We start from the raw sequence: 27598 nt of genomic DNA on the forward strand, positions 1-27598 counted from the left end.
GTGTTAATTAGCTAATGTTAGTAGATTTGATTACAAAAAGACAAAGCTGAGTTATTAGATGTTTAAGCAGGCACGTGAGTATGCACGTGCACAGCAACTTCTGAATCTCAATTTTTGAGACAATAATAAGTAAGGGGCTGTTTAATTGGTGTATAAATTATGGATCCACGTGAATTAATTATTTTTTGGTTAATTCTTATACTTATATTAAAATATTAAATGGACTACCTAAGAACGCTGTTTGCGAGGAAATCGATTTCACGTAAACTCAAGTAGGAGATTGCTCACCCAGTCGACTTAGCCAACTCTTTGCGTCAAGAATACTCTTCCATCTTTAATAAGAGGTCTCGAATTCGAGTCTTCCTGGATATAGAGTCACCTTTATTATGGAGTGTTTTACCCCACACGTGAGACTTTCCGACGCGAATTTGAATTTAATCAGACTCCAATATGAATACCGGGCATCAGGTGGAAAAATAAAACTCTTAGCGTAAAGAATACTCCCTCATCCTTAACCAGAGGTTTCGAGTTCGAGTCTTCCTGGTAGGAAGTCTCCTTTATTTGGGAGTGTTTTGCCCCGTATGTGAGACTTTCCGATGTAAATTTGACTTTAATCGGGCTCCAATATGAATATTGGACATCGGGTGAAAAAAACCTCTTGGCATCAAGAATACTCCTTCATTCATAACCAGAGGTCTCGAGTTCGAACCTCCTTGGATACGGAGTTGCCTTTATTAGTGAGTGTTTTACCTCATACGTGGAACTTCTAGTCGTGAATTTAAATTTTAATCAAATTTTCATAGAAATACCGGACATCGCGCCAAAAAAAACACAAAACACTCTTAGCGTCAAATATATAGATTGTTCCTTACAATTGTTGTCAATTCTCATTTAGATACTTCAATTAAAATAGTTTTATGATGTTTCTATGAAAATTGGTGATTCAACTAGATCCTCTTAACATATGTATGTCAAGTGGTATTTGTGTAGATTGGCCTGGCTTATAAGCCTAAGTAAAAATATGCCTGGACAAGTTCTTATCCCTTCACAGCAATCTATGTAATTTTATTTCATTGAGGTCAAGGGCTATTGGAGGTTAGATTTTGTCAAAATTAATTTTAAACACCATATATGAGAAGTGGTATATGTGCAAAATAAATTTTATAAGTGAAGACAGGTTGATGATGGTGTCAAAACAGACATCCTAGTGAAATCCACTTGCATCACATGCATTCAAAAGATGGGTAATTTTGAGTTTTTATAATAACTATTGTCATCCCTTTTTTTTTTTTTTCTTTTTATAAATATCTGCTACTACATGTATTATATCTATTTACACAGATACCTCCAAGATTTTCGCTCGTTAATACTAGAATTCAATAAACATACCTTGCATTAGTACGAAAACGGAATCTCAAGGGTCGGAGATCAAAAATTGATATGAGAAACATCGAGGGGTTTATTATTTCTCAAAAAAATCAGCAATAATAATAACATATCCAATATAATTCTACATGTAAGATTAATAAAATTAGTAAGATATAAATAGACTTTATCCCTATATTTATGGAGTAGAGAGGTTGTTTCTGATAAAACCAACGATTTACTAATTCCCTCCCCTCCTCGTGGCGAACCTAGGTCCACTTTTATGATACTTGGGCACCCGTTAAACCTAACGTAGACTATGTATAATTATATAAGAAATATATAAAAATAATATGAGTTAAAAAAAAAAAACACATAAAAAATCAAGAAAATAGTTGAGGCACCTTAAAACTCAGGGAACCGGTATGTGTTTGAGCCTGAGCCTCCTTGAGATACCCCATGGTGACTCCTAAATTTGGGTCTGACACTGCCTTTGTCCCCACCCCTCCATTCCTACTCCCACCAAAACCAATAAGTTAGTTGAGGCACCTTAAAACTCAGGGAGCCAATTTGTATTCGAATCTCCCTTAGACGCCCCACGACTCCTAAATTTTAAGTCTGCCACTGTTTCTGTCCCCAACCCTCCACCCCCACTCCCACCAAAACTAAGAAGATAACTGAGACACCTTAAAACTCAGGGTGTCAATATGTGTTTGAACCTCCCTTTCACCCCTAATCCCACCAAAACCAAGCAAAAAGTCGAGACACCTTAAAACGCAGGGCATCAATAAGTGTTTGAACCTCCCTTAGACAACTCATGCTTCTAAATTTTGGGTTCGTCACTATCCTTGTCCCCAAGGGCGGAGCTATGCTTGGGACAGGGGGTTCGGATCCTTTGATGAAAAATTATATTATGTATATATGGTTAAAATTATTTTTTATGTACATATAGTAGATATCGACCCCCTTTCAATTAATTCGTATGTTTATTTGAGAATTCACTTTGTAAAAATCCTACCTCCGCCACTGCTTGTCCCCACCCCTCCATCCCTACTCCCACCAAAACCAAGAAGATAATTGAGGCATCTTAAAACTCAGGGCGCCAATTTGTATTCGAATCTCCCTTAGACCCTCCCCCGACCCCTAAATTTTGGATCCGCTGCTGCCCGTGTCCCCACCCCCTCCATCCCTACTCTCACAAAAACCAAAGAAAAGGAAAAGCCCAAGAATGATATTGATGGTCCCAACTCCCAATTCCAAAAGCCCAACTCAAACAAATAAAACAAAGATATATTTATCACATTACCCCCTCTCTCACTCACTCATTTCTCTCCACCTGGTTCACATTCCAACATTTATTCACACACATTGATCACCACCACACTTAAAAGCTAAAACCCTAGCTCTTTCTCCTCCTCTCCTTCTTTCCTATATAAACCCTCTAATTTCATTTTTGACCTTACTCACAAAAAAATGGAGCTCTGTACACCTAGAGCCTTCTCGAAACTTCCAAGTAACAGGCTTATTAACAAACCTCACCTCCAATGGAGACCTTCTCTTCTGCTCAACAAACCCCCTAAACATCTATTTAATCAAGGTTTGTCTTAAATGTTGTCCTATATTCTCTAAATATCTGTTTTTTTTAGTCCAGGTACGCGAAAACTGCTGACAATACGGTTATAAAAATAAAATAATTTGTTCTTTTGTTTATGTATGATGTTGTGTAAATATCTGTTTTTAAAGTGGAGGTACGCGAAAGCTGGTTCGGACACTCCAGTTATAAAAAATAAATTTTGTTTTTTGTGTATGTATGATTGGTGTGTTTGTGTAAAATGTTGTGCCATGTTGTGTAAATGTCTGTTTTTTTTTAGCGGAGGTACACGGAAGCTGGTCCGGACACTACAGTTATTTAATATTTTTTTTTTGTTTATGCATGATTAGTTTGTTTGAGTAAAATGCTGTGCTATGTTGTGTAAATATCTGTTTTTTTTAGTTGAGGTACGCGAAAGCTAGCTTGGACACCACGGTTATAAAATAAATTGTTTTTTGTTTATGTATGATTAGTGTGTTTGTGTAAAATGTTGTGCTATGTTGTGTAAATATCTGATTTTTTTAGTTGAGGTACGTGAAAGCCGGCTTGGACACCACTGTTATAAAAAAATTGTTTTTTGTTTATGTATGATTAGTGTGTTTTTGTAAAATGTTGTGTAAATATCTGTTTTACCAGTTGAGGTATGCAAAAGCTGGTCCGAACACCACATTTATAAAGGAATCTGCTTTTAGTCTATGTATGATCTGTTTTACTAGTCTAAGTACGCAAAAGCTGGTCCGGACACGATGGTTATAAAAAAGACTGTTTCTTTGTTTATGTATGATCAGCATGTTTGTGTAACAAGTTCTGCTATGTTGGGTAAAAATCTGTTTTTCTAGTTGAGATATGCGAAAGCTGGCATGGACGCCACGGTTATAAAAAAATTAATTTTTGTTGTTTTTGTATGATTACTGTGTTCGTGTAAAAATAAAATGTTTTGCTATGTTGTGTAAATATCTGAGTTTTAGTCGAGGTGGACGAAAGCTGGTCCGGACACCACAGTTATAAAAAAAATCTGTTCTTTTTTTTTGTTTATGTATGATCATCATCTTCCTTTTTTCATATGAAGAATTAACCTAAGTGATTAAGCAAAATGTAGCTGACGGATGTGTAATCTATGTATAATATGTATATTATTGTGTATAATCTTATATATATCGTGTACAAAAAGTAGACAGTGAATTTGCGTACTGGTTAGAAAAAAAGTAGATGGTAAAATTGCCTGCTGACTAGAAAAAGTAAACAATCAATTTGCAATATGTGGATGATCATGTATAATCTATGTATATCGGCTAGAAAAAGTACAACAACAACAACATACCCACTATATTCCCACCAAGTGGATCTGGGGATCTGCTAGAAAAAGTCAACGATAAATCTGCATACGGACCAGAAAAGTGAACAGTGAATTTGCATACGGGTTAGAAAAGTAAATCGTGAATTTTCTTACCGGGTAGAAAAAGTGAACAATGAATTTGCATACCGGTTAGAAAAGTAAACGGTGAATTTGCTTACCGGCTTACCAGGTTGAATAAGTAAACAGTGAATTTGTATACCTGCTATTTGTGTAAAATCCCTTTCTGTTTCCTGTTTTTCAGGTTCTTTTTCTCTGTATTTTTATCCAATTCATTGATTCCTAGAAGTCTCTTAGTCTTTTTCTTTTTAAAAAAAATTGTGTTAAAGTTAAATTCTTTTTGTCTGCTTGTTGATAATGAGAACTGTCCAATTTATGAGTACTTAATTTATATAAATTGGGTGTAACACTGGATTTTTTTTTTTCATCTCTTAGGATACTTGTATGTTCTAATTTACGATTACATAGTTATATGTTATACCTGCTACCCTGAACTATACCAATGCAAAAAAGAATTACGAGTTACAACAACGTTTTAATATTTTCGTAGTTTTTATTTGTAAGGACTATGTGTAATGGGCTCATAAATGTTTTCAAATTGTGTTTTTTGTTTTCTGAGATGATGGCAAGAGACTGTATTTAGGCTAACAAACAAAAAATAATGTATTTCTTTTTGTTAAGAGTTGCTCAGATTTGTCATTATATAGACTACTAGTTTTGGTAATTTGTCTAAGCTTCATTAGCGACTTAGAAAATAAAGTTCAGCTTTTTGGCATTGGTTTTCTTTAGTTGTTTGACACTTTGATTGAATAACGGAGGTGGAAGAGTGATTATTTGACATATTATGGTTTGCATTTATGCTTCAGGATTGTTTTACCGGAAAGGCTCGGCTATTAGAGCAAAATCAGAGACCGAGGCTTATGAGTTATATGTACCTCCTTCTGTTGAAGATTCTAGCAAAGACAAAGAGACGGATCCTTATGAGTCTCTAGTATATGAACCTCCTAAAGTCGAAGAGAAAGATAGTGGAGCTGTTCAGAATGGAGCACCAATTGAAGATTCTAGCAAAGACAAAGAGACTGATCCTTATGCGGCTTTGATATATGAACCTCCTAAAGTCGAAGAGACAGATAATGGAACTGTTCAAAATGAAACACCAATTGAAGATTCTAGCAAAGACAGAAAGACGGATCCTTATGCGGCTTTGGTATATGAACCTCCTAAAGTTGAAGAGAAAGATAATGGAACTGTTCAAAATGAAGCACCAATTGAAGAGTCTAGCAAAGACAAAGAGACGGATCCTTATGCGGCTTTGGTATATGAACCTCCTAAAGTTGAAGAGAAAGATATTGGAACTGTTCAAAATGAAGCACCAATTGAAGATTCTAGCAAAGACAAAGAGACGGATCCTTATGCGGCTTTGGTATACGAACCTTCTAAAGTTGAAGAGAAAGATGACGGTGCTGTTCAGAATGGAGCACCAATAGAAGACAAGCAGACGGATCCTTATGCGGCTTTAATAGATGAGCCTCCTAAAGTTGAAGAGAAAGATGATGGAGCTGTTCAGGATGAAACACCAGTGGAAGATTCTATTAAAGACAAGGAGCTGGATGCTTATGCGTCTTTGACATATGAACCTCCTAAAGTCGAAGAGAAAGATGATGGAGCTATTCAGAATGAAGCACAGATTGAAGATTCTAGGGAAGAGAAAGAGAAGGATGCTTCTGCGACTTTGACATATGAACCTCCTAAAGTCGAAGAGAAAGAGAAGGATGCTCTGGATTTTGATTCACAACTGTCCAAGTTCTTTGACAAGCTAAATATTAAGGTATCTTCCATCTTTTAAGAGTATGCTGCCTCAGTAAAAGTTGCTGAAATCAGAATTTACTGCATATTGCCTCTTTGACAAGTCATTCTGGTGCATCAAGTACACATTTAATGGTTTGGGCGATACTGCAAACACCAGATCATAAGGTCCAAAGAATGGGAACAAATATTAAAATTGCAATATCTAAAGAGAGAAAACGATACATACAGAAACAAAAAATAAACCATGGTATATGTCTTAAAACGTATACTAGAAAACTACTTTTTTGGGGCATCATTTCCAACAAATCAAATTATTAAGGAAGTTAATCGAGACATTCTTAATCCCTAAAACACACATACCTTAATTCAAATATGATGCTCATACATGGATTAAGTTCCTATAAAGTACAGGTTCTGCAGTGAATTGTCTGCAGTTTATGAATTCTTATCCTGTTTTCCTTACATAAAATAAGAACCACTTTGCCTCAATACAAAACAACGGGGGCACTTTTCCTTGCATATGTTGGCAAAATGGTTCATTTATCTCTCTTTCTTGTTGGTTCTTCATTTTATCAACAGAAGTCTGACTGCTGTGATGAGATTCAGAACTTGTTGAAAGTGTGACACCTTGATGAAACCGTCAACAGTAATGTTGGCCCTGAGCGGTTACCTGAGCAGTCATATCTTCATGCTTCTTGTAGTCTGTCATATTGTGAAGTGCTTGTGAAATACATCTAAATAGGGTGAACTTTTTGAATATTGAAATAGCCGGATAGAGGAGACATAGGATTCAAATAACTGACACGAACAACTGGAATGAGGTGTTTGTTAATTGAATTTCTTCTCAACCACCTGACATCAAAGCCACCTAATAAGTTCATTCAGCACTATAATTCTGCATTTTGTTAATTCTTATCCCCTAATCTCTTTCAAATGTAACAAAAAAAAGCTTAATTTTTTGTCTTTTGTCTAGTGGTCTCTTATTATGATGAAAAAGTCTGACTGCTGTGATGATACTCAGAACTTATTGAAAGTCTTGGTACTTGATGAAACCATCAACATTATGTTGATCCTGAGCGGTTACCTGAGCAGTGTTATCTTAATCACTTCCTTTTCTTGTCTTCATTTTGAAATGCTTGTGAAATACATGTCAATTGCAACCCATGTTTCAATAAATAGTAGTCTGACTATGATAAATACTTTGAATATTGAAAGCGCAAATGAACAGAGGATTTATATAGAGGATCCCTATTAATTTTGAATTGAGTTGCTGCTGATTCCTGTTCTTGACTTTCTTCTCTACAATCTAACATCAATGCTCCTAACTTCCTTGAGCTCAATCATTCTGCATTCTTTATATTCTTATCCACCTTCTTTCGTACCTATGCAAGAAAAATACATAATGTTTTTGTTCTCTTAATTGGTTAGTAATGCTTTTGTATTATTAAAAGCCAACTGCTGTGATGAAACTCGGAACTTGTTGAAAGTTTTGATACTTGGTGAAACCCTCAACAACAATGTTGATCCTGAGCGGTTACCTGAGCAGTCACATCTTAATCACTTTCTTCTATACTACATTTTCTAAACTTGTTGAAACATGTCTAATTGCAAGACATGTTTCAACAAATTATAGATGGTTTTGATGGATCCAAATTATCATTCTGTTTAAATTCTTGCAATTTTTTTTAGTTGAGGTTTTTCTTGCTTCACCAGTTCCCTATTATAACACTTTGTGACCAATTTCCTGTGTGGGTCATCATGCAACAACAACAACAACAACAAACCCAGTGTATTTCCACCAAGTGGTGTGGGTCATCATGCAAAATTTCTTTTTTCCCCTTCTGTTTTTACATTGAGTCCTCATTAGATGTAATATTTAGTATTAAATCTCGTTGCTATGATGAAATTCAGCTTTTGAAAGTCACAAGGCTTGAAGATGCATCGGCATCGACATCGACAATCATGTCGATTCTGAGCGGTTACCTGTGCAACGTCACCTTCCATGTTATTCTTTATGTATCATATCGTCCTTTTTTCCTCTTATTCATAGTTCATCCTCTTTTTGTGATACTTTATATGGCTGAGGTAGTGTGGCTCGTTGAAGCGTGCAATTCTCCTTTTTCTTTTTTCTTCATTATGCAATGTACTTGGTAGTTTTGGGGGATAGGTGACTGTTTTTCTTGTGTTCTCAAATTTGTTTGTATGTGGCCCTCTTAGTGCTTGCTTTACAAAGTCTAGCAAAGGATCTCGTGAATTCGAGTTTCACTGTTGCTCAACATATTGACATCCAAATGCAACATCTGTATGGAACTTTTGTATGTAAAGATATACGGAAGCTATGTGTATATGATACTCATCTTGTAACAATTTGGAAAATTGAAAGAAGCTAACCATCATTGCTACCATTTTACTTTTTCATGCTGTTGAATATAAATTTTGTCGCCTTGTCTATGTCTGTGATTTCCTTCCAATTGCTGACACAAAGATTTTGTACATTCCAGTATGATCCTGAAGATTCCTCTTCACTTATCCTTTTTGGTGGTGTTGCTGTCACTGCTCTTTGGTTGACAACTTCAATTCTTGGAGCCATCGATTCTATACCTTTGGTTCGTACTTTATTTTCTATCAAGATCAACTCTTTTTTTTTAAAAAAAAAAATATATGTTTTCATCGTTGCTGACAGTTCTGTATTGTATAATTTTTCAGTTTCCTAAATTACTCGAAGTGGTGGGACTTGGCTACAGTCTCTGGTTCAGTGCCCGTTATCTACTATTCAAGGTAATGGCTGCACTATTGCTCACGTTTCTCCTTAAGCAATTTTCAACAATTCCTAAAAGATGAATCGGAATTTTTGAAATTCTAATTTCAGCATAGCTTCCTCGCTACTGTATTTGCTTCACTTATTTGTTTTTGATACTTGAGCGAGGGTCTTCGGCTCCTGTTATTTTGACATGACTTCTTTACTCCTGTTATGTCGTCTTCTCGAGCCGAGGGTCTTTTGGAAACAACCTCTTTACCTCTCGTGGTAGAGGTAAGGTTTGAGTACACTCTACCCTCTTTAGATCCCACTTGTGAGATTACTCTAGGTATGTTGGTGAAGTAAACAACCTCTCAATCTTGACAAGTAGGGGTAAGGCTGCATACACACCACTCTTCCGGACCCTACTTGTGGGATTACCCTTGGTATGATGATGTTGTCGCTGTGCGCTCTTGTAAATGTAGCTCATTATCCCTCCTGCATTCGGAATTTCAAAGTAACTGATTCATTGCTTTGGAATTTATTTGTCGTTCTAACGGTTTGAAGTGATATTGTGTCTGCAGAGTAATAGAGATGAGTTTGCTGCTAAAGTTGAAGGGATTAAGAAGGAGGTACTAGGTTCTAAAGATGATTAATTTTTACTTGGAAAGAACTTAATGTTCCTTTTTAGTTTTGTGCAAAGAGGAGCTATCTATCTTATAGTAGAAGAGATTTATCCATATAGCAAGCCAATGTGAATAATAGAAAATTGTGTATATGCTTTTGTTTTCACTAAAAGTGATACTATCCTTTATGAAATAGCTCAATTTTGTGTTTTTTACTTTAAGAAGCCAGATTACAAGAATCGAATCGATTGAATAACGAAGATCTATTTCACTTATATAGAAGAGGTGAAAGAGGGGTGAATGGTTCATGTAGTAGTGGGAGACTCTTATCGAGGGGCGTAGTGTGATGAAAAAGATCTCTTCACTTTTAATTAGGGTCTCCAAGTTTATGAATTTGAGCCCCAAAATTGGAGAATTATCGAAAGGTAAATTTTGGATTGTAGATATAATTATCGAAAGGAAAAATAAAATGCTTAAATAACTACATAGTGTTTTTTCACAAAGGTGAAGAGTGGGAGGGTAGGGCGTAGGTAGTGCTTATAGAGGTACAAAAAAAACTCAAAAATGTCTTTGTAGAAAATAACATAATACCTGACAGAGGGTTATTTCTGATAGATACTTGTGTCAAGACAAAATACATTCGGAAAAAGGGTAACATAACAGTATATAGTAACAGAACAATATTATTACAAAATAATACTTTCTTCATTTCATAATAAATGAATTGTTATATTTGGACACATATATTAAGAAAAAAACACTAAAGATATAAATTTAACACAATTTTTAATTTTTACCCCAAAAAAGAAAAAGTTGACCTTATAATACCTTTTCAAAAGTTAATTGGTTGAAGGGTAAATTTAAAAACAAATTCAATGATTCACTTATTTTGAAACACTAATAAATACCCTAATAATTTACTTATTTCGAAATGGAGTGAGTATTACTATAAGTGATCTACTTGCAATGTTATATATCAACAAAAGTCTAAAACAAAAAACGAGCATAACACTACGACTACCAATAACAACAACACTCCCATCTTTATAAAAAAAAGTAAAATGTTTCAGTAATTTATTTTTTTTCAAGATCTATTGTGTGAATCAGACATTTTGTCACATTTAATACAATTTTAGTTGAAGATCATTACTTGTGTGGTTGTCAGAATGGGCTACAGAGTTTTGATCTTTCCAAGATTCCCACTTGTCATTTTCCTTTTCTTTTTAATTAGTTAAGGATGGGTTGGTTGGGAAATAGTTATCTCGAGATTAATTATTTGGGATAACTTATTCTACCATGCATATGGAGTAACTTATCCTGATGTAAATAGTGAGATAAGTCATCCTGATATTCCCTAATACTTCCAACCAAACATGAGATAAAATAATCCTTCATTTTATTGCGAAATTATTTATCCCTTATATCTCTCACCAAACGACCCCTTAATGTTAAGAGAAAAGGCATTCGAGTATACTAAGCAAATACACTTATTAAAAGGGTCTCATCTTAAGAGGTCGTAATGAAAATATCATTGGTTGATTACATGACCAAACACAGAACTAGAACTCAAGTATTATATATTTGAGTTCGAAACTCTACAGAGTTTGAACTCTATTATTTATCCTCCTTATTAAGTGAATTTCTAATGTATATATAGAGTTTGAGTCGAAGCAACTAAATGAACTTTCAAGTCTTTTCCTACATCAGTTATTGTTCATTATTCGAATTCATAACCTGTTACATACAAAATAATTCTATCGCTAGTTAGAAAGTGTAACATAAATGAGTTATTCGTATACAAATATTAATGATTGATTCTATAAGTAAACACGTAATTTTACCTTATATTTTTGGAGAGATTATTTCTACTTAAAAAAATTATTGTACAGATTAAATTGCACAATATCAACAGTTTAAAAGCAATAAACAATTGGTCACCAGCATTTAATATGTTTTTAACTGACTCATTGAATTCCCAACTAAAGATGACTATGTAATTAAATTCACTAATTAAGGGAAACATTTATTAGCACATTTCCTTAAAAACAAAACCTACTTCCTTTTTTTTTCCTTCTAACTTTTCGGTTCTCAAAAGTGAAATCATATGAATTTTAACTAATGTTTTAATATTTTCTCTATTTTATTTTGATTGATAGTCTTTTTTAAAATATTTGTTTCAGTTTAGTTATTTTTTCTTTGTGAAACTAAAATTATTTTATTATGTTTTTCAATATTATTTCTATTATTAAATGACTAAACAAAGTGTATATATTCAAACTATATTTTTAAAGCATAATAAATAAAATTAATTTGATAAAATAAATTTTTAATTAATATTTTTGTAAGAAAAGTGACAAGGTAAGGTAAAATAAAAATAAAAATTCCAGGCAGACCTTTAGGGGGCTTCTTGTGGGGAGATTTTCCTATTTTAAAAAGTTTAAGGGACGAAAATAAAGTATTAGTAAAAGCATTAGTCCTAAAATAAAACTTTAATACTGAAAAGTAATCTGAATTTAGATCTTTCCAAATCACACAACATTTAATTAATTATTATTCCGTTTTGTAAATCTTTTTTCTTAGTCAATAAGGTAAAGCACCGAAGACTCTAATGTCCTGTCCCATTCACACATTCTCTCACCTATTTTGTCTACTTAAAAGAGAAAGAAAATAGAAATCAATAATCGTTAAAGTTGTTCTCACGTTTCTGATCACGAATTTAAATTGAGAAAATAATTTTTTATAGAAATATCGGATAAGATTATGTATAATAAATTTTTATGATTTATTCCATCTCTAAATTTGACACATCGCGAAAGTTATAGTACGCAGATTGTCCTGGCCCGTAGTAATTAAACATTTCAACTCTACACATTTATAGCTAAAAACCTCAATTTATTTTCACTATGCTAGGGTATGTATACCGACGGAGTTATATATTTTTTGATGTGTATATTTATAGATTTTAAACCTCCTAAACATAAGAATATTGGTTGATTTGTTATTTAAAAAGATTCAAATTTCAATTTGAAATTTCAAATTCAAATTCTAAATATTATATTTTTATTTTTCGAACTCCCTCATTGAAAAGGTTGAGTTCGATAATACTTCAACTTTATGTGTCGAAGGAGAGTTTTGGAGTAAACTGATAAAGTTGTTGTCATGTGATCAACAAGTTACGGGTTCAAACTTTAGAAACAATCTCTTACAGAAATGCAAGGCAGAACTGCATACAATACACCCTTGTGCCTTATCCCGAATTCTAAGCATAGCGAAAACTCAATGTATCGAATTGCCTTTTAAAAAAAATAAAAAATTATGCGTCACGTAAAGCATTAGATATTTATGAAATATAAAAATAAGTCAGCATGCACTCAAGTATATTCTTGGTGATGTCATTTGGGTTGACTAACGCTCCGACAACATTTAAGAATCGTGTGCGAACACCCACCAAATTGGTTCAAAAATGACCTATTCATGTCGTTAATTTTATGAACTTTTTTTATTAGATATACTAGTGATTGTGTCCGCTCTTTGTGCAGTCACAAAAATACCAGTGTAACAAAGCGATTACCTTCGTATGGGCTCTATTCTGTGCGAATCTAAATTAATCGGACTTTAATACGAATAACATTCCGAAATTTAAAAAAAAAAAAAAAAAGTAACAATGAGCCGCTCCTCCCGCGGCAGAAAACGCGCCATTAAACGACCAGCCCTTATTACAAAGACAAAAATGCCCTTGCCACGTCATACTCACGTTACTTTCTTCACGTCTCCGTCAATTCTTTTTCTTTTTTCGCCGTCAATCTCTGTCTTTTTTTTAATCCTTTTAATCAAATTACATTTTAATTAATTTTTTATTTAAGAATTATTGAGTCCATAAGTGCAATTAATAGAGAGAGCAATAAAGATACTCTAGACTTGAAAAGTGGGGACAAAATATTGACTTGACAACACCTCACAAGAATTCAAAAAGCATGATAAGTATAACAAATTATCCACTAATTTTGTTGAGCAATGGACTATTTGTGAATTACTAATCTACTTACAATTTAAGATTCTAGTCAATCTAAGGTAATAAGTTCTAAACTAATAGTAATAATTTATAAAATATTCAATAAATTTCTTAATACAAATTAATTAGTTAAAATTTAAAATTATTGGATTAGATTGAGATTAATTGTTTTCTAGCGCCACTCGATATGCTTTTGAATTTCTTAAATTATCTTTTTTTTTTAAAATAAAAATTCCTCAATTTGTAAAAAATATCAAAACTTTATAATATTTGTACAATTATACCAAATATACTACAAATAATAATTAATAAATAAGGTATCAAAATATCCCAAGACACTATATTAATAAATCATATTACCTTTATAAATAAAATCTACAATTACATCATATTACAAACTTTCACATACACATTTAATATTACAAAAGTTTATACTAATTCCAAAATTTTTGATTTGTTGAAGAAGTGAAGAAACAAAAAAGAAAAAGTGAGAAAAGGGATATTATTTTTTCCTTATTGTAAACTTGCTGTCACTTTTGCCCTACAACAACAAGTGCATTACAATCTGTCTATGACACTGTTTAATTTACATAACATGCACATAAAGTACAAAGTTCCAATCTTTTCCTTATTTTAATTATTTTTTCTGTCCTTTTCTTAGCCTTTTTTATTTTATTTTTTTTTGGTGCTATTTTTTTCACTTGTTATGAGTATTTATGGCAAGTGAACTTTGTGTGTACATTGAATCTTTGATTTCTTAAGGAAAAAGATAATTGTGAATTTGGGAAAATTGAGTTTTGCTTTTCTTGATCAAGGCAAAAGAAAAAAGAAAAGAGGATCTTTAGAAGTGTGATTTGCTCATCCTTTACATTAAAGAAGTGAGCTTTCTTTGCTCTTTGTAAGTTCTTGATACTTTTATTGATTATTTATGCAAACCCCATTTGTTTTTTCATATTTTTATGTGTTCTTTCATGGTATGTGTTAGTTTAGAAGCCTTTTAACTGGCTCGGAGTGATTAATGTCATATGTTAAGGTTGTCTTTGGGTTTGTTTAGTGCTTGTTGTGTTTGAGTATTTGTGAAAAATTGGACAACCCCTTGCGTTAAGGTTGTCATATGTTAAGATTACTTACAATGTATGTGTTAAGATTGTCTTTTTGTTTGTTTTGAGTGTTAAATTGGACTTGATTTGATTAGGTAGGAGATAGTGAAGAAGAGAGGAAATTGGGCTTTGCTTTACTTGATTGCTGAGGCGAAAAAAGAGAATCTTTAGAAGTGTGATTTGCTTATCTTTGTCATTAAAGAAGTGAGCTTTCTTTGCTCTTTGTAAGTTCTTGATACTTTTTCTGATTATTTATGCAAATCCCATTTGTTTTTTCCCATTTTTATGTATTTGTTGATGTGTTTCGTGGTGTCTGTTAGTGTAAAATCCCCTAATTGTAATAGTAGTAGAACCCCTTTAAGTGGCTTTTAGTGATTAATGTCATGTGTTAATAGTGTGACATGGAGTTAACATTTTGAAGAACCTGTTCCCTCTCTGTTTGGTTTCTGAGGGGAAAAAAAGTATTTTAGAACTGTGATTTACTCATCCTTTCTCATTAAAGAAGTGAGCTTTCTTTGCTCTTTTTGTAATATTGGTTATTTCTGCAAACCCCATTTGTTTTTCCCCATTTTTATGTGATATTTCATGGTATGTGTTAGTGTAGAAACCCTTTAACTGGCTCAGGGTGATTAATGTCGTATGTTAAGGTTGTCTTCTTGTTTGTTTTGTTGCTTGTTTTAAGTTTTTGTGATAAATTGGACAACCCCTCGATTTTAGTTAGGTATGAGATAGTGTGAAGAAGAGATTGCTTACAATGTATATGTTAAAATTGTCCTTTTGTTTGTTTTGTTCTTGTGTTTGAGTTTTTCTGATAAATTGGACAACCCCTTGATTTTAGTTTTGTAGGAGATAGTGTGAAGAAGAGATTACTTGCAATGTATATATTAAGATTGTCTTTTTGTTTGTTTTGAGTATTTGCGATAAATTGGACTTGATTTGAACTAGTTAGGAGATAGTGTGAAGAAGAGGGGAAATTGGGTTTTTGCTTTTTTTGATTGAGTTAACATTTTGAAGAACCTGTTCCCTCTATGGTTGGTTGCTGAGGGGGAAAAGAATCTTTAGAACTGTGATTTGCTCGTCTTTCTCATTAAAGAAGTGAGCTTTCTTTGCTCTTTGTAAGTTCTGTATACTTCTTTTGGTTATTTCCGCAAACCCCGTTTTTGTTTTTTTCCCATTTTTATGTAGTCCTGTGTTGTATTTCATGGTACGTGTTAGTGTAGAAGCCCTGATTGTAATGGTAGTAGTAGTAAATGCTTTAACTGGTTTTGGGTGGTTAATGTCGTATGTTAAGATTGTCTTTTTGTTTGTGAGTTCTTTGTTAGTTCCTATTTTTTTTCAATGTCATTTTTTCTTTTCATAAATACTTTGATTTGTTGCACTTGGCCGAGGGTCTTTCAGAAACAGGTCTGCGTACAGTCTACCTTCCCCAGACTCCACTTTATGTTGTTGTTGTTGTCTTTTGTTTTTGAGAATAGAAAAAAGATTGCCATTTTGGTTGTTTTGATGGTAGTTGTGTTTGCATATTTGTGATAAATTGTACAACCCTTTGATTTGAATTAGGTAGGAGATAGCGTGAAGAAGAGATTACTTACAATGTATATGCTAAGATTGCCTTTTGTTTGCGAAAATCTGAAAAGAAGATTGTCTTTTTGTTTGTTTTTGTTGCTTGTTGTGTTTGAGTATTTGTGATGAATTGGACAACCCCTTGATTTGAATTAGGTAGGAGATAGTGTGAAGAAGAGATTACTTACAATGTATACTCAGATGATGCAATCTGATCGTGTTCTTGGTCGAAAAACCGATGGATTGGGCTTTGGAATACTATGTGGTTCTAAGTTTCAAGGTGGGCATTTGCCATCTGGTGTTGTTATCCCTGGTTCAAAAAATTCACCTGTGAGTGGTAGTGGTGGCAATGATGATGGGTGGGGGTCGGATATGGATACGGATCCTGATTCTGATGATGAGGTTTATGGTCATTACTCTGTTGAAACTTCACCCCAAGATGATAAGTTTCTGAATGTTGGAACTTTAAAGAGAAAGAATTCTTCCAATAAGCATATTGGTAATGCCACCAGTGATGAACTTCAGCAGAAAACGTGGAACCAATTTGCAGTTAAAAGTTCATTGAATTCTGTTGCAAGTTCTAAAATTACAGCTTCGGTTCCATTTTCGATCGGTAACAAGAGTGGCTCATCCCGGGAGTCGAATGGGAGGTCTTCTAGACAGGTTTGCTGTTCTACTTTTGCCTGTTGGGTAAACAATGTAGGACTAGTGAGTTGAATCTTGGGATGGTTTTCTACTTGTTGAGTGATATAAAGAACCGAAGTACTGTGAAATCTTCTAGGATATTTACTTTAATGCTCAAATTAATGAATAAGACTTGAGATTTATATATTTCCTACTTTGGGGCAAAATTTATACTTGGCCTGTTTATGCTTGTGCTTATCATAGTTTTGTCTTTAATGAGATTCTAAAGTAACCAGGAAAGTGAAGATAACATCTAACAAGATTGTTGTGCGAGTGGTTAGAGGAATCCATTTTTACCTAAACTTTTTCCTTTTCATGAGTAGGCTGCTTATTGCCACTACTTAGGAGACCCAAGTATCTTGGGTTTTTATTTGACATAAGTTGCCGAAGAAGGTGGATGGGTTTAAGCTTGTAAAACCATTGGAAGAAGGTGGACTGGAATTTCAAGCCTTAAAAGGCGTAGTCCATACAGAAATGACGTACGTGAATCAGGAATATCAGTAATTGTTGGAAACCAGAGGGTCTAGATGAAAAAGAAGTTGGTGTCGATGCAGCAGATATGTAAGCATCTAAGAGGTTTCACTGATTAGTGAACAAGAACTTCTGACCATCCTTCTTCAATCGAAGTAGTTTGTGTTGAAAGTTAAGGGATTGAGATTCTTATTTGGTTCGTTGTTTTGGTATAAACTCTGAGCGGTGCCTCGTTAACTATGTGATAGCATCCAAAGCCTGCTACAAGTAGGCGTGTGAAATGGAGGAAACTTGGCCTCTTTTTCCTTTGTTTTTGTTAGCTAAGTTTAGGAAGAAGTTTGATATTATTTTCCTAGTTTAAAAGTTCTCTACTTATTATTTTCATAAAAGTAGGATTTGAGTCCCATGTTATTTGGGATAAGTTTTCCCTATATGTAGGGGTTGATTTTGTTATTTTTCATTAGACAACATTATTATTAGTTAAGTGCTGCCCTTCTTTAAAATCTTTGTGTGTGACTACTTGAGATTTATCTCACAACCTTATAACAACGATTGTTTAAGAGCTAAGATTGATTCTTTAACTTGATACTTTGGTTTTTATTCTAAATTAAAGTAGGTAATTAGTCTTATACTAATTATTGTCTCTAATTTCTTCGAAATAGGGTCTAGATCACCTTTTGATCTAAGTTCTTGAATTGACTGTATTAGTATCATTGTTAGAATATGGGTAGGAGTAGGAATAGAATATAGAATCCTACTTGGAAAAGGATTGTAATGTAGTGTCCTATTCAACAATTCAAATATATTCTTCTCTTATATTTCGCACAATCATAATTAGCTTTAATCCGCTAATTTTTGAATATGAAGATCAACCAGTGTTCTTAGCACTTGGTTGCGAAAGTTGGGGATTTTATTCTCAAATTTCGTCTATCATTAATTTCTTGTCTTTAATCTTCGTGCACTTTCTCTTTTTTGTGAAACTGGTATAATGAGGATCATGCACTCTTTTCTTTTTGTAGTAATGTTTCATATGCGAATATGTTACTCTTATTCTGTCTACTGATTCTGTTATGTGCTGAAGCAGAGCCTGAGGCTGTCCAAAAGTAATATTCCCAGTGCACCGCCATTAAGTGGTTCATTACAAGAACACAATCAAGTTGCTGAGCAGCGAAAAGCTTTTGTGGCAGATGATATCTCCTTCTCAGAAGTTTCAGGTCGTTCTGTAGCAATGGATGAAGCTAAAGCATATAAAACTGCAGTGGCAGGTTCAGCAAAAGATGGACAGTCTGATCCGTCTGGGAGGTATGAATCATGACATGTTTTCTTTTCCTGAATAATCCTCGAGGAATTTGAAGGCATATGGTGACAACCTTGTTATCATTCTCAGGGCTGGTGGTGTACCTTCTAATTCTTCATCTGCCCTCTTTCCAACATATCATGCAAGGTATTTCTCTCAGAGTGGTCTAAGTTGTTCTATCGTAGAGTTGCTGTTAATATTATTTGATTTACTCATCATCTTCTTTTATAAATTGAGTTTGATATAGTGGACGAGGTAGTTGGCATTGTTTCGTTGCTTATGAGGCATGTGTTCGATTATGTCTTCACTCATGGGCGAAGGGTTGCCACGAGGCTCCATCTTTCTTGGACAATGAATGTGCCTCATTACGAGATGCTTTTGGGTGCGTTTTGTTCCATTACTTGCTCTATGTTTATGTTTCCATGTTCAAACGTTCTACTCAGTGGAAAAATCTGGAAGAAGCCATTATCTTGTTTGGAGTCTCAAATACTCCGCCTTTTACATAATACATTAGTATGCTGCCAGAAATTGCAGAATTTGTATGTTGGATTACAAAAAATGGTATCATAGATTGATTACTTTCGGAAGTTCAGAAGCTGAAACTTATCTGATACCAATTAGTTGTCAACTTATGACGGAAAGTTTGAATTGGGCTTTTATTTTATTGATGACTTGGTCGCTGGTGCTGCATACTGAGTGTATATGGTGTACTTAGTTTGATTTCCGTTACTTCCATAGGACCATCATTTTTCTTTGTAATGTTTCTGCATATTGTAATAGCATGTCATTTCATCCTATGCATTACTTTTAATTCTTGAGCTTACATTACAAATATTTCAGTGCAAGGCAAGTTTTGTTACAATCGGAGGAAGAACTTTTGAGGAAAAGGTCCTTGGAACTTGTCGGTGAGGGAGCCTCAATGAAACCTAAGAAAACTTTGGGCAAGTTGAAAGTACAAGGTGCGTTAGTGGTTTCATTTTAATGTTTTGATGACTTCTACGTTAGACAAATCGGCTGACTAACTTAGCTATTGAATTTCTTGTAGTGCGTAAAGTGAAAATGGCATTAGATCCACCCACAGGCTGCAGCTTTTCCGCTTTGAAACCACCAAAAGTAAAACTGGAGGCCATACGTGCTCAGTTGTCCAATGTGAAATCGACTATCAGTTCTGAATGGGGAGCCATACGAAAAGTGCGTGTGGCTCCAAGGATTCCTCCAAATGGTTCTTTATCACATCAAAGCTTGGCATACCTTCATGCCGGTACTCGTTATGTAAAAGACGTTTCTGGGATTTTAAAACTTGGTGTAACTACTTTACGAAGCAGTTCAACATCATATGAAGTAGTTCCAGGTATGCAACTTGAAGTAATAATTTTAGTACCTTTGGTTCCCTTTTCTTCTATGCAATTGTCCTCGGTGAATGCTATAAGGGAAATCATTTCTTATTGTTCCAATTACTATGGGTCTAGTGAGTAGTTGTGACCTATTCTGCGTAGGATTTAGAATTGAAGGTTTGAGGGGTAATATATTTTAGTTCAGTTCATTTCTTGTTTCGTAGGACTTCAAAAATTTTGATATTTGAAGCTTTGTGACTAAATTTTCGGTATTGAAAGATGTGATAAGTGTGTTTTCCGCAAAGCTGGGTGTTTGGTCCCTTCTAGACAATGCCTCTCAGTTTGATTTTCATCTTGATGCAGAGACGTACTTTTGTTCGTTGAGATTGAAAAGTTTACCTGAAGAGGATACAGTGAAAATCCAAGCTGGATCTGCTGAAACACATCTATTGTACGTGGACTTGTTTTCTCAACTTATTAGTTTTTGCATGTTTTTCATCTTCTCGACACTGATGGTTTACATTACTGAAAAAACAACTCAGCTTACCGGAAGGTCTGGGGGACGACTTAATTGTTGAAGTACGTGACTCAAAGGGAAACTACTGTGGCCGTGCAGTAGCTCAGGTTGCTGACATTGCTGATGACCCGGTATACTTTCTGGATCTCATATGTAATTATTTCTGTTATTAACTCAAATTGAAGGAAGACTTATTTTTGATTGCAAAAATGCAGGGAGACAAACTCCGTTGGTGGTCCATATATCATGAACCAGAGCATGAACTTGTTGGAAGAGTACAACTATACATCAATTATTCTACTAGTCCTGATGAAAATAGCAACACAAAGGTATCAAACTCCTGCAAGAGCCTTCTTTACTTCGTGCTATTTGGCTGTAAGTAGACTTCCAGAAGCTAAAGGTTGGTACTAGTTCACCTACCTTTCTGAGCCTTTGCACGCAAAATTTCACTCGCAAGCTCAAGTATCATAGCTCCCTCTCATGGATTTCTAGATTTATATTGCATGCCATCTCCAACAACAACAACATACCTAGTATATTCCCACCAAGTGGGGTGTGGGGAGGGTAAGTGTATGCAGTTAATACCACTACCTCAGATGTGAGATGGAGAGATTGTTTCCGATAGAACCCCGACTCAAAATAAAATGATCTAGACAAGGAATAGTAAAAGAACAAGATACAAATAGAAATCAACATATCCACTAATACCATAAGTAAGATACACCGAGCAATACGACAAGAGATACAATATCCTAAACTCATACTAACCTTCTACCTTAATCTGCCTCCTCCACAACTTCATATCTAGGGTCATGTACTAGGGAAACTGGAGCTGTTTCATGTCATGTCTAATCACCTCACTCCTATATTTCTTCGGTCTACGTCTACCTTGCTTGAAACCATCCCTAGCCAACCTCTCACACCTTTGCACTGGGGCATCCGTGCCCTTCCTCATCACATGATTGAACTATCTCAACCTCGCTTTCCTTATCTTGGCTTCCACCGAAGCCACTCCCACTTTATCTCAAATAACCTCATTTCTAGTCCTACCTTTTCTGGTACACCCACACATCCACCAAAGCATTCTCATCTCCGTCACCTTCATTTTTTTGGATGTGGGCCTTCTTAACAGGCCAACACTCTGCCCCATACAATAAAGCCGGTCTAACCACTACTCTGTAGAACTTGCCTTTAAGTTTAGGAGGTACTTTTTGTCACACAAGATTCCGGAGGCGGTCCTCTATTTCATCCACCCTACCCCAATCCGATGAGTGACATCTTCGTCAATTTCCCCATTCTCCTAAATCATGGGATCATAGACCCCAAATACTTGAAACTATCTCTCTTATTGATAGAATGAGTATCAAGCTTAACAACCACATCGGACTCATGAGACACCTTGCTGAACTTACACTCCAAATATTTTGTCTTGGACCTACTCAACCTAAACCCTTTAGACTCAAGGGTTTGCCTCCAAACCTCCAATTTAGCATTAACTCCACTACGTGTCTCATCAGTCAAGACCATATCATTCGCAAACTGCATGCCATCTCCAAGTTTCTTTATTTGAATACTTATATATTACCATGCTTATATAACCGCATGTGTGGTCATCAGACACATATTTATCAAAAAAAAAAAAAAGGTGTGGTCATCAACTCATCATACAGATGTAATTTGGTGGATGTCAAATTCTTGTTGTTTGGGGTAAGTTTTAACAAAAAATTTGCTGTTATTTTCTCCCTGTAAGTAGTGACAAATAATATTTTGATTAATCAGATCATCCCCTGAAGTAAGTTGTCGTTAGAGAAACATTTTCTCAGGTTCTTGCTCTGGTACTTAATTTCATAGCAGTGACACTGCAATACTTGTTCTAGATATATTCCGCCGTAAACTAAACATGGGATATATTTATTTATTCAATGATTTTTCTGTATGTTCTCTATTGTGTGGTGTGATGGATGACCAGAAGTTAGATTTTTGAAGTTGATTTGTTTGCTGTTTTTGTGCCAGTGTGGTCCTGTCGCAGAAACCGTTGCATATGATTCTGTTTTGGAAGCAGCAATGAAAGTTCAGCAGTTTCAGCAGAGAAATTTGTTGCTCCACGGTGGGTGGAAGTGGTTAGTAACTGAATTTGCATCATACTATGGAGTCTCGGATGCATATTCAAGATTAAGGTAGGGTAGATTATTTTGGAAAATCTCTCATTAATTAGCATCACTCAGAATTTGATGAATGAAACAAATGAGGAATTCTGCTAAGAATTTTCAATTTGTGTGTTAGATATCTTACTTATGTCATGGATGTTGCAACGCCTACAGCAGATTGTCTGACCTTGGTATATGATTTGCTGCTGCCGGTGGTCTCTAAACCTAAAAATACCCTAAGTCATCAAGAGGTAAGAGGATTTGCTTTGAACTTTTTGATAGGAGATTTGCTTTTGTGTGTTCCTTTACTTAATCGACTTCTTCCATATAGGTTATCAGAAAAAATTGACTTATTCCTTGTACTTATTAACAAGAATGGATGCCCTAGGGCAAAGTAGGAAGAAGAGAAAAAAGGAAAATTGATTTTATGCAAGTCATAAGTTTTTTGGAAGCAATTTCAGCATATTCCAAGAAGATAGAGACCATTGTGTTTGGTGACATTTAAGATTGATTGTAAATGATAAAAGCATAGTTTGTGTGGTCAGGCAGATTGGACTTAAATTAAGCTATAATACTATAGGAGGCACTATGATTTCACAAAATATGGGGCATTTGCAGTTGTTATTTATAGGTTCGGCTGCTACAAACCTAAGTTTCTGTGATTCTATATTATGATGTCTTGTCTACTCTAATAATTAATGGAGAATGAATCTGTCGCTATAATGAAGCCCGTCGCATGCTTCCTAATAAACAGGGAAGTATTGAAAATGGCACTACATTGAATAAGTGGTTTGTTTTGTTTTTTTCTTTTCTTTTGGAGGATGGTAACACTTTTATTTTTTGTTTTTCTTAAGAGCAATTTTTATCAATTACACTTATGTCCTATATTTTATTTTTTTTCCAAAGTCACACATCTTTCAATTTTTTATCATGCTTTTTTTTCCCCGAAGTATTTTGAACATGTTATGCACATGCAAGTTTGCGGTCCAGAATCTAGTGTCACTTTATTACTTCTCGGTGTCTCCAGGATATCAGAACGTGCTTTTATTCACTGCAATACTGTCTTTTTTATCATGAACCAGAATCGTATATTAGGAGAAGTTTCTGAAAAGATAGAGCTGATTGTCGCTCTAGTTTTCGAGAACTACAAGTCTTTAGACGAATCGTTACCATCAGGGATGGCGGATGTGTTCAAACCCGCTACTAGAGTTGCTGCTCCTGCACTATCTCCTGCTCTGAAGCTGTATAGTCTTCTTAATGATATACTTTCTCCAGAGGCGCAGTTGAAACTATGCAGATATTTTCAGGTTCGAGAAACTATCTTCTTGCTTAGTTTTTCTTCAAAGGAATGGAAGATGTGAAACCTTCCTTTTCTTATGGAATCTTTCTCACTTCTAGGCATTATTTTTTGTGTAGATTGCTGCGAAGAAAAGATCCAGAAGACACTTGGCAGAAACAGACGAATTTGTCTCCAACAACAATGACAACATAGTGATGGATCCTATGGCTTGCTACACAGCTTACCAGAAGATGGTATCACTTTGTTCAAATATCAGAAATGAAGTTCGTTCGGACATCGAGATTAATAATCAAAATATACTTCCGAGGTACCCTTACCCCCTCCCTCATTGGAGTGTGACTTCCTGTCTCATTCAGCTATAGCTGGAAGTTTAGATGGTCATACTGATCTTTTAAAGTTAGCTGGTCTCTTTTTCTAGAATTCTGATTTTGATGGCTCAATCGATTATTCCATTTTTCTTGCTAATTTGGATAATTCTACCCATTCAACAAAAACGACCATTAAACGTCAGCCTTAAGCTAGTTAGATTCAACTATATGAATCCTCACTACCATGTCGCTCCATTTAAACCCCTCTCAATCGCAGTTATTCATATTGGTTTACTCTGAGCTGCATGCTCAATGCCTTTATTCAAAGCATTGTAAATTGGTAATAAAAGGTTTTGTTGCATATATTTTGTGGAATTTGGTAGCTTGTTTAGTAACTTAGGCACTTTCTGCTTTGTGGTCGACATGAGGAATGAAAAAGATTAGTTGCCACACTTGCCTTCTTTATGACCTGTTTGCTTGTTCTTGTTGATGCAAGTTGATCGAATCTTCTTAGTAGAAATTTGTCTAGAAATCGCATGATTCAATTCACTCCTCGAGACAAAAGCTGCTATGTGCCCCTCCCATGGTAAAAATCTCTGGATGTTGGTCTATTCTGAGCACGAGCAATCATCTTAATGATAAGATTAAAAGGAAGACATTAAAGAGAGACGAACTTCTGATAGCTTATAGATATGTTATTAGACAATTACTATATGGAATTCCATTACTCATAGCTATTTCTGGCTAATCTTCTGTAGTTTCCTAGACCTCCCAAATCTTTCATCAGCCATATACTCCGCGGAGCTATGTAGCAGATTGCGGGCATTTCTTGTTGCATGTCCTCCCACTGGTCCCTCATCTCCTGTAGCAGAACTCATTGTCGCAACAGCTGATGTTCAGAAAGATTTTAGTGCCTGGAACATCAGGTAATGCATGTTCCTTAGTTCAGTTTATTCTGCTTGTCCTGTGTGTACAATTTTGACAGGGGTGAAAAATCCTTTCACAGTCCGGTCAAAGGCGGAGTCGATGCAAAGGAGTTGTTCCATCCGTACATTACTCTCTGGATCAAGGAGAAGCGTCTTGCTTTGCTCGAATTCTGTAAACCTGACAAGGTATGTCAATCCTCACATTGTTGTGCCTAGTCAACAATATCTTCAGATCACATAACTAATGCAACAATATATATGTATTGCGACTTTGTATTCATATAAGATAGAGATTGGTACACAGACGTTTTTGATCCAAACTGCTTTTTTAGAATCTGTACTTGACACTAGTTGTATTATCTGCAGATAAAGTGGCCGTGTGTAGATACACAGCATTCAACTACTCCTTTTGTTGATGATATCTATGACCGACTGAAGGAGACATTAGTTGAATATGATGCTGTCATAAGACGCTGGCCTGAATACCTCTTCTCATTGGAAACTGTATGTACAAACTTTGCTCCTCAAATTCTTTATCTTCAACTCCTTTGAGCAGTAGACATGTTTTTATTTTACGTATTAACAATATCAGCTTTTTGGTTTGCGGGGTTGGTGGAGGTTCTTCATCTTGTCTTTTCCCTCTTATATTAGTGAGATAGGCTTTAACGGAGTATGTGAAAACTGAAGAATATCATTATCTCAATTCCAGAAAGCAAGATTAGGTGGCTGCAGTCTCTTTTTACTCGCTTGAGTTCAATTAGTTTTCTCTATGTTATGCCTTTTGACAGTGACTAACGACACTGATATTTCCACATTTTTCAAAAGGCAATAGCAGATGTAGAAAAGGCGGTTATTGAAACTTTGGACAGGCAGTATGCAGATGTTTTAGCTCCATTAAAGGAGAATATAGTGAAATTAGGTCTCAAGTATGTCCAGAAAATAAAAGGCACAGTCTGTCCGTTTGCAGTTTGCAAAGAGGTGAGCAACCGTGCTTTTAGTGCAATAGCCTTGTAAATGTATAAATCCATTTTTTCTGTTTTCTACTTACAAGAAAATAACACGTTGAGTTACTTTTCAGCTGGGAATTCTTTTGAATTCCATGAAGAGAATGCTGGATGTTCTGCGGCCGCAGATAGAACTGCAATTCAAGTCATGGGGTTCTTGCCTACCAGATGGTGGACATGTCGCTCCTGGAGAGCGCATCAGTGAAATTACAGTTATGTTGAGAACCAAATTCAGAGGTTATATGCAAGCAATCATGGATAAACTAGCGGAAAATGTTGGTATTCTATGAACGCATTACAATTTTGTCTAAATTTGTCGGTGTTTGCAAAGAGTTGTGATAATTGTTTCTGTATACAGACAAGATTGCATAGTCCCACTAAACTGAAGAAGATAATCCAAGATACTAAGGAAGGTACACAGGAATCTGATGTACGAGTTAGGATACAGCCGCTGAAGGATCTGCTGGATAATGCAATCGAGCAACTTCATATGGTATTTGAGACACAAGTTTTCATAATTATTTGCCGAGGCTTCTGGGATCGGATGGGGCAGGTTGGTAAATAGCTTAGTTATCAAACGGTTACTAATAATGGCTTATTCTGATAAATGCTTCCTAATGTTACGCACTCTTCAAATGACTCGCACTCATTTAATTTCAGGATGTGCTAAAGTTTTTGGAAGAGAGGAAAGACAATAGATCTTGGTACAAAGCATCACGAGTTGCTGTATCTGTAAGTTTATGCTACTTCTCCGCTCGTAAAGTCTATTTTATATTCTAGAATCATCATATAAATAGAAACTCCTGAGTTGCATGATGCTACTTTTTCCACTAAAGCTTACAACGATGTGTCGGACCTTTCCTTTCTTCTCCTAAAATAGGAGCAGAAGCTTCATGCTTACTGTACATTATTCGTTGATGGTTTTGTTTTCGACTTGTAGATATTAGATGACATATTTGCATCCGGGATGCAAAAGTATCTAGGCAATGCACTGCAAGAGAAAGACTTGGAACCGCCTAGATCTGTTGCAGATGTTCGATCCATGCTTTGTAAAGATGCTGTGAATAACGACGACAACAACTACTTCTATTAAAGTATTAACAGAACTTGTACATAGCATATACCAAATACTCCTACATATAGCACTTCCTTAGTTTCTACTTATCGCGGAGAAATATCAGAAAATTGTTGCGTTGCACCATACGACGCGTAGAGATGTAGAGGATGTACTGTCCAATTTTGTTAGGTACTCTAGATTTTGGTTCTTAATGGCTGCTATAGTGCAACTGATCTTTTCTATTCATTTTTAGAAATTTGTACTACTAGTAATAGTTTGCTGAGCTTGTATACTCTTGGTATATTTCTCAATTTTTTGATTGAATAGTTCTCTTTGAAAAATCTTTGAGAACTATGTATAGCAATATTATACAGAAGCAATATGTGCCAAGCAATC

General features: G+C 35.0%; 2 protein-coding genes and 4 non-coding genes across 7 annotated transcripts; all 6 read left to right on the top strand.

The window, feature by feature from the left end:
• Window positions 1-2674: 2674 nt before the first annotated feature.
• Window positions 2675-9697, top strand: LOC107850937 (probable serine/threonine-protein kinase kinX). Its single transcript, XM_016695797.2, has 5 exons — window positions 2675-2962; window positions 5177-6138; window positions 8621-8725; window positions 8826-8897; window positions 9441-9697. The coding sequence occupies exons 1-5, from the start codon at window positions 2839-2841 to the stop codon at window positions 9510-9512; spliced, it is 1335 nt and encodes a 444-aa protein (XP_016551283.2). The 5' UTR covers window positions 2675-2838; the 3' UTR covers window positions 9513-9697.
• On the top strand, window positions 6707-6797 carry LOC124889970. The gene has a single exon (XR_007048881.1). It is a non-coding gene; the product is annotated as a small nucleolar RNA snoR128 (small nucleolar RNA).
• LOC124889968 lies at window positions 7122-7211 on the top strand. The gene has a single exon (XR_007048879.1). It is a non-coding gene; the product is annotated as a small nucleolar RNA snoR128 (small nucleolar RNA).
• LOC124889969 lies at window positions 7575-7665 on the top strand. The gene has a single exon (XR_007048880.1). It is a non-coding gene; the product is annotated as a small nucleolar RNA snoR128 (small nucleolar RNA).
• On the top strand, window positions 8012-8110 carry LOC124889971. Its single transcript, XR_007048882.1, has one exon. It is a non-coding gene; the product is annotated as a small nucleolar RNA snoR128 (small nucleolar RNA).
• Window positions 9698-14154: 4457 nt separating the features above from the next.
• LOC107850961 lies at window positions 14155-27543 on the top strand. Of its 2 annotated transcripts, none has more exons than XM_047400638.1 (22): window positions 14155-14392; window positions 16314-16820; window positions 18397-18614; window positions 18700-18756; window positions 18857-18991; window positions 19450-19568; window positions 19655-19960; window positions 20307-20394; window positions 20486-20591; window positions 20676-20789; window positions 22474-22637; window positions 22744-22858; window positions 23690-23914; window positions 24024-24214; window positions 24974-25141; window positions 25222-25327; window positions 25508-25645; window positions 25967-26119; window positions 26220-26420; window positions 26504-26698; window positions 26806-26877; window positions 27086-27543. In XM_047400638.1, the coding sequence occupies exons 2-22, from the start codon at window positions 16347-16349 to the stop codon at window positions 27236-27238; spliced, it is 3498 nt and encodes a 1165-aa protein (XP_047256594.1). In that variant the 5' UTR covers window positions 14155-14392; window positions 16314-16346; the 3' UTR covers window positions 27239-27543. The 2 variants fall into 2 exon arrangements, with proteins under 2 accessions (XP_047256594.1, XP_047256595.1); XM_047400639.1 differs by lacking the exon at window positions 16314-16820 and adding an exon at window positions 14690-14818 and having other exon boundaries at window positions 14163-14392.
• Window positions 27544-27598: the final 55 nt, after the last annotated feature.

The sequence above is a fragment of the Capsicum annuum genome, chromosome 12 (assembly GCF_002878395.1).
Source record: "Capsicum annuum cultivar UCD-10X-F1 chromosome 12, UCD10Xv1.1, whole genome shotgun sequence".
Taxonomy (NCBI): Eukaryota; Viridiplantae; Streptophyta; class Magnoliopsida; order Solanales; family Solanaceae; genus Capsicum; species Capsicum annuum.

What these genes read in the sequence shown, in the direction of transcription:
- LOC107850961 (XM_047400638.1), top strand. Translation starts at nt 16,347, where the DNA reads ATGTATACTCAGATGATGCAATCTGATCGTGTTCTTGGTCGAAAAACC. An exon ending in AATCAAAATATACTTCCGAG is followed by an intron (nt 24,215 to 24,973) that starts GTACCCTTACCC and finishes AATCTTCTGTAG; the next exon opens with TTTCCTAGACCTCCCAAATC. An exon ending in AATTCTGTAAACCTGACAAG is followed by an intron (nt 25,328 to 25,507) that starts GTATGTCAATCC and finishes TATTATCTGCAG; the next exon opens with ATAAAGTGGCCGTGTGTAGA.
- LOC107850937 (XM_016695797.2), top strand. Translation starts at nt 2,839, where the DNA reads ATGGAGCTCTGTACACCTAGAGCCTTCTCGAAACTTCCAAGTAACAGG. An exon ending in TAAACATCTATTTAATCAAG is followed by an intron (nt 2,963 to 5,176) that starts GTTTGTCTTAAA and finishes TTTATGCTTCAG; the next exon opens with GATTGTTTTACCGGAAAGGC. An exon ending in CCCGTTATCTACTATTCAAG is followed by an intron (nt 8,898 to 9,440) that starts GTAATGGCTGCA and finishes TTGTGTCTGCAG; the next exon opens with AGTAATAGAGATGAGTTTGC.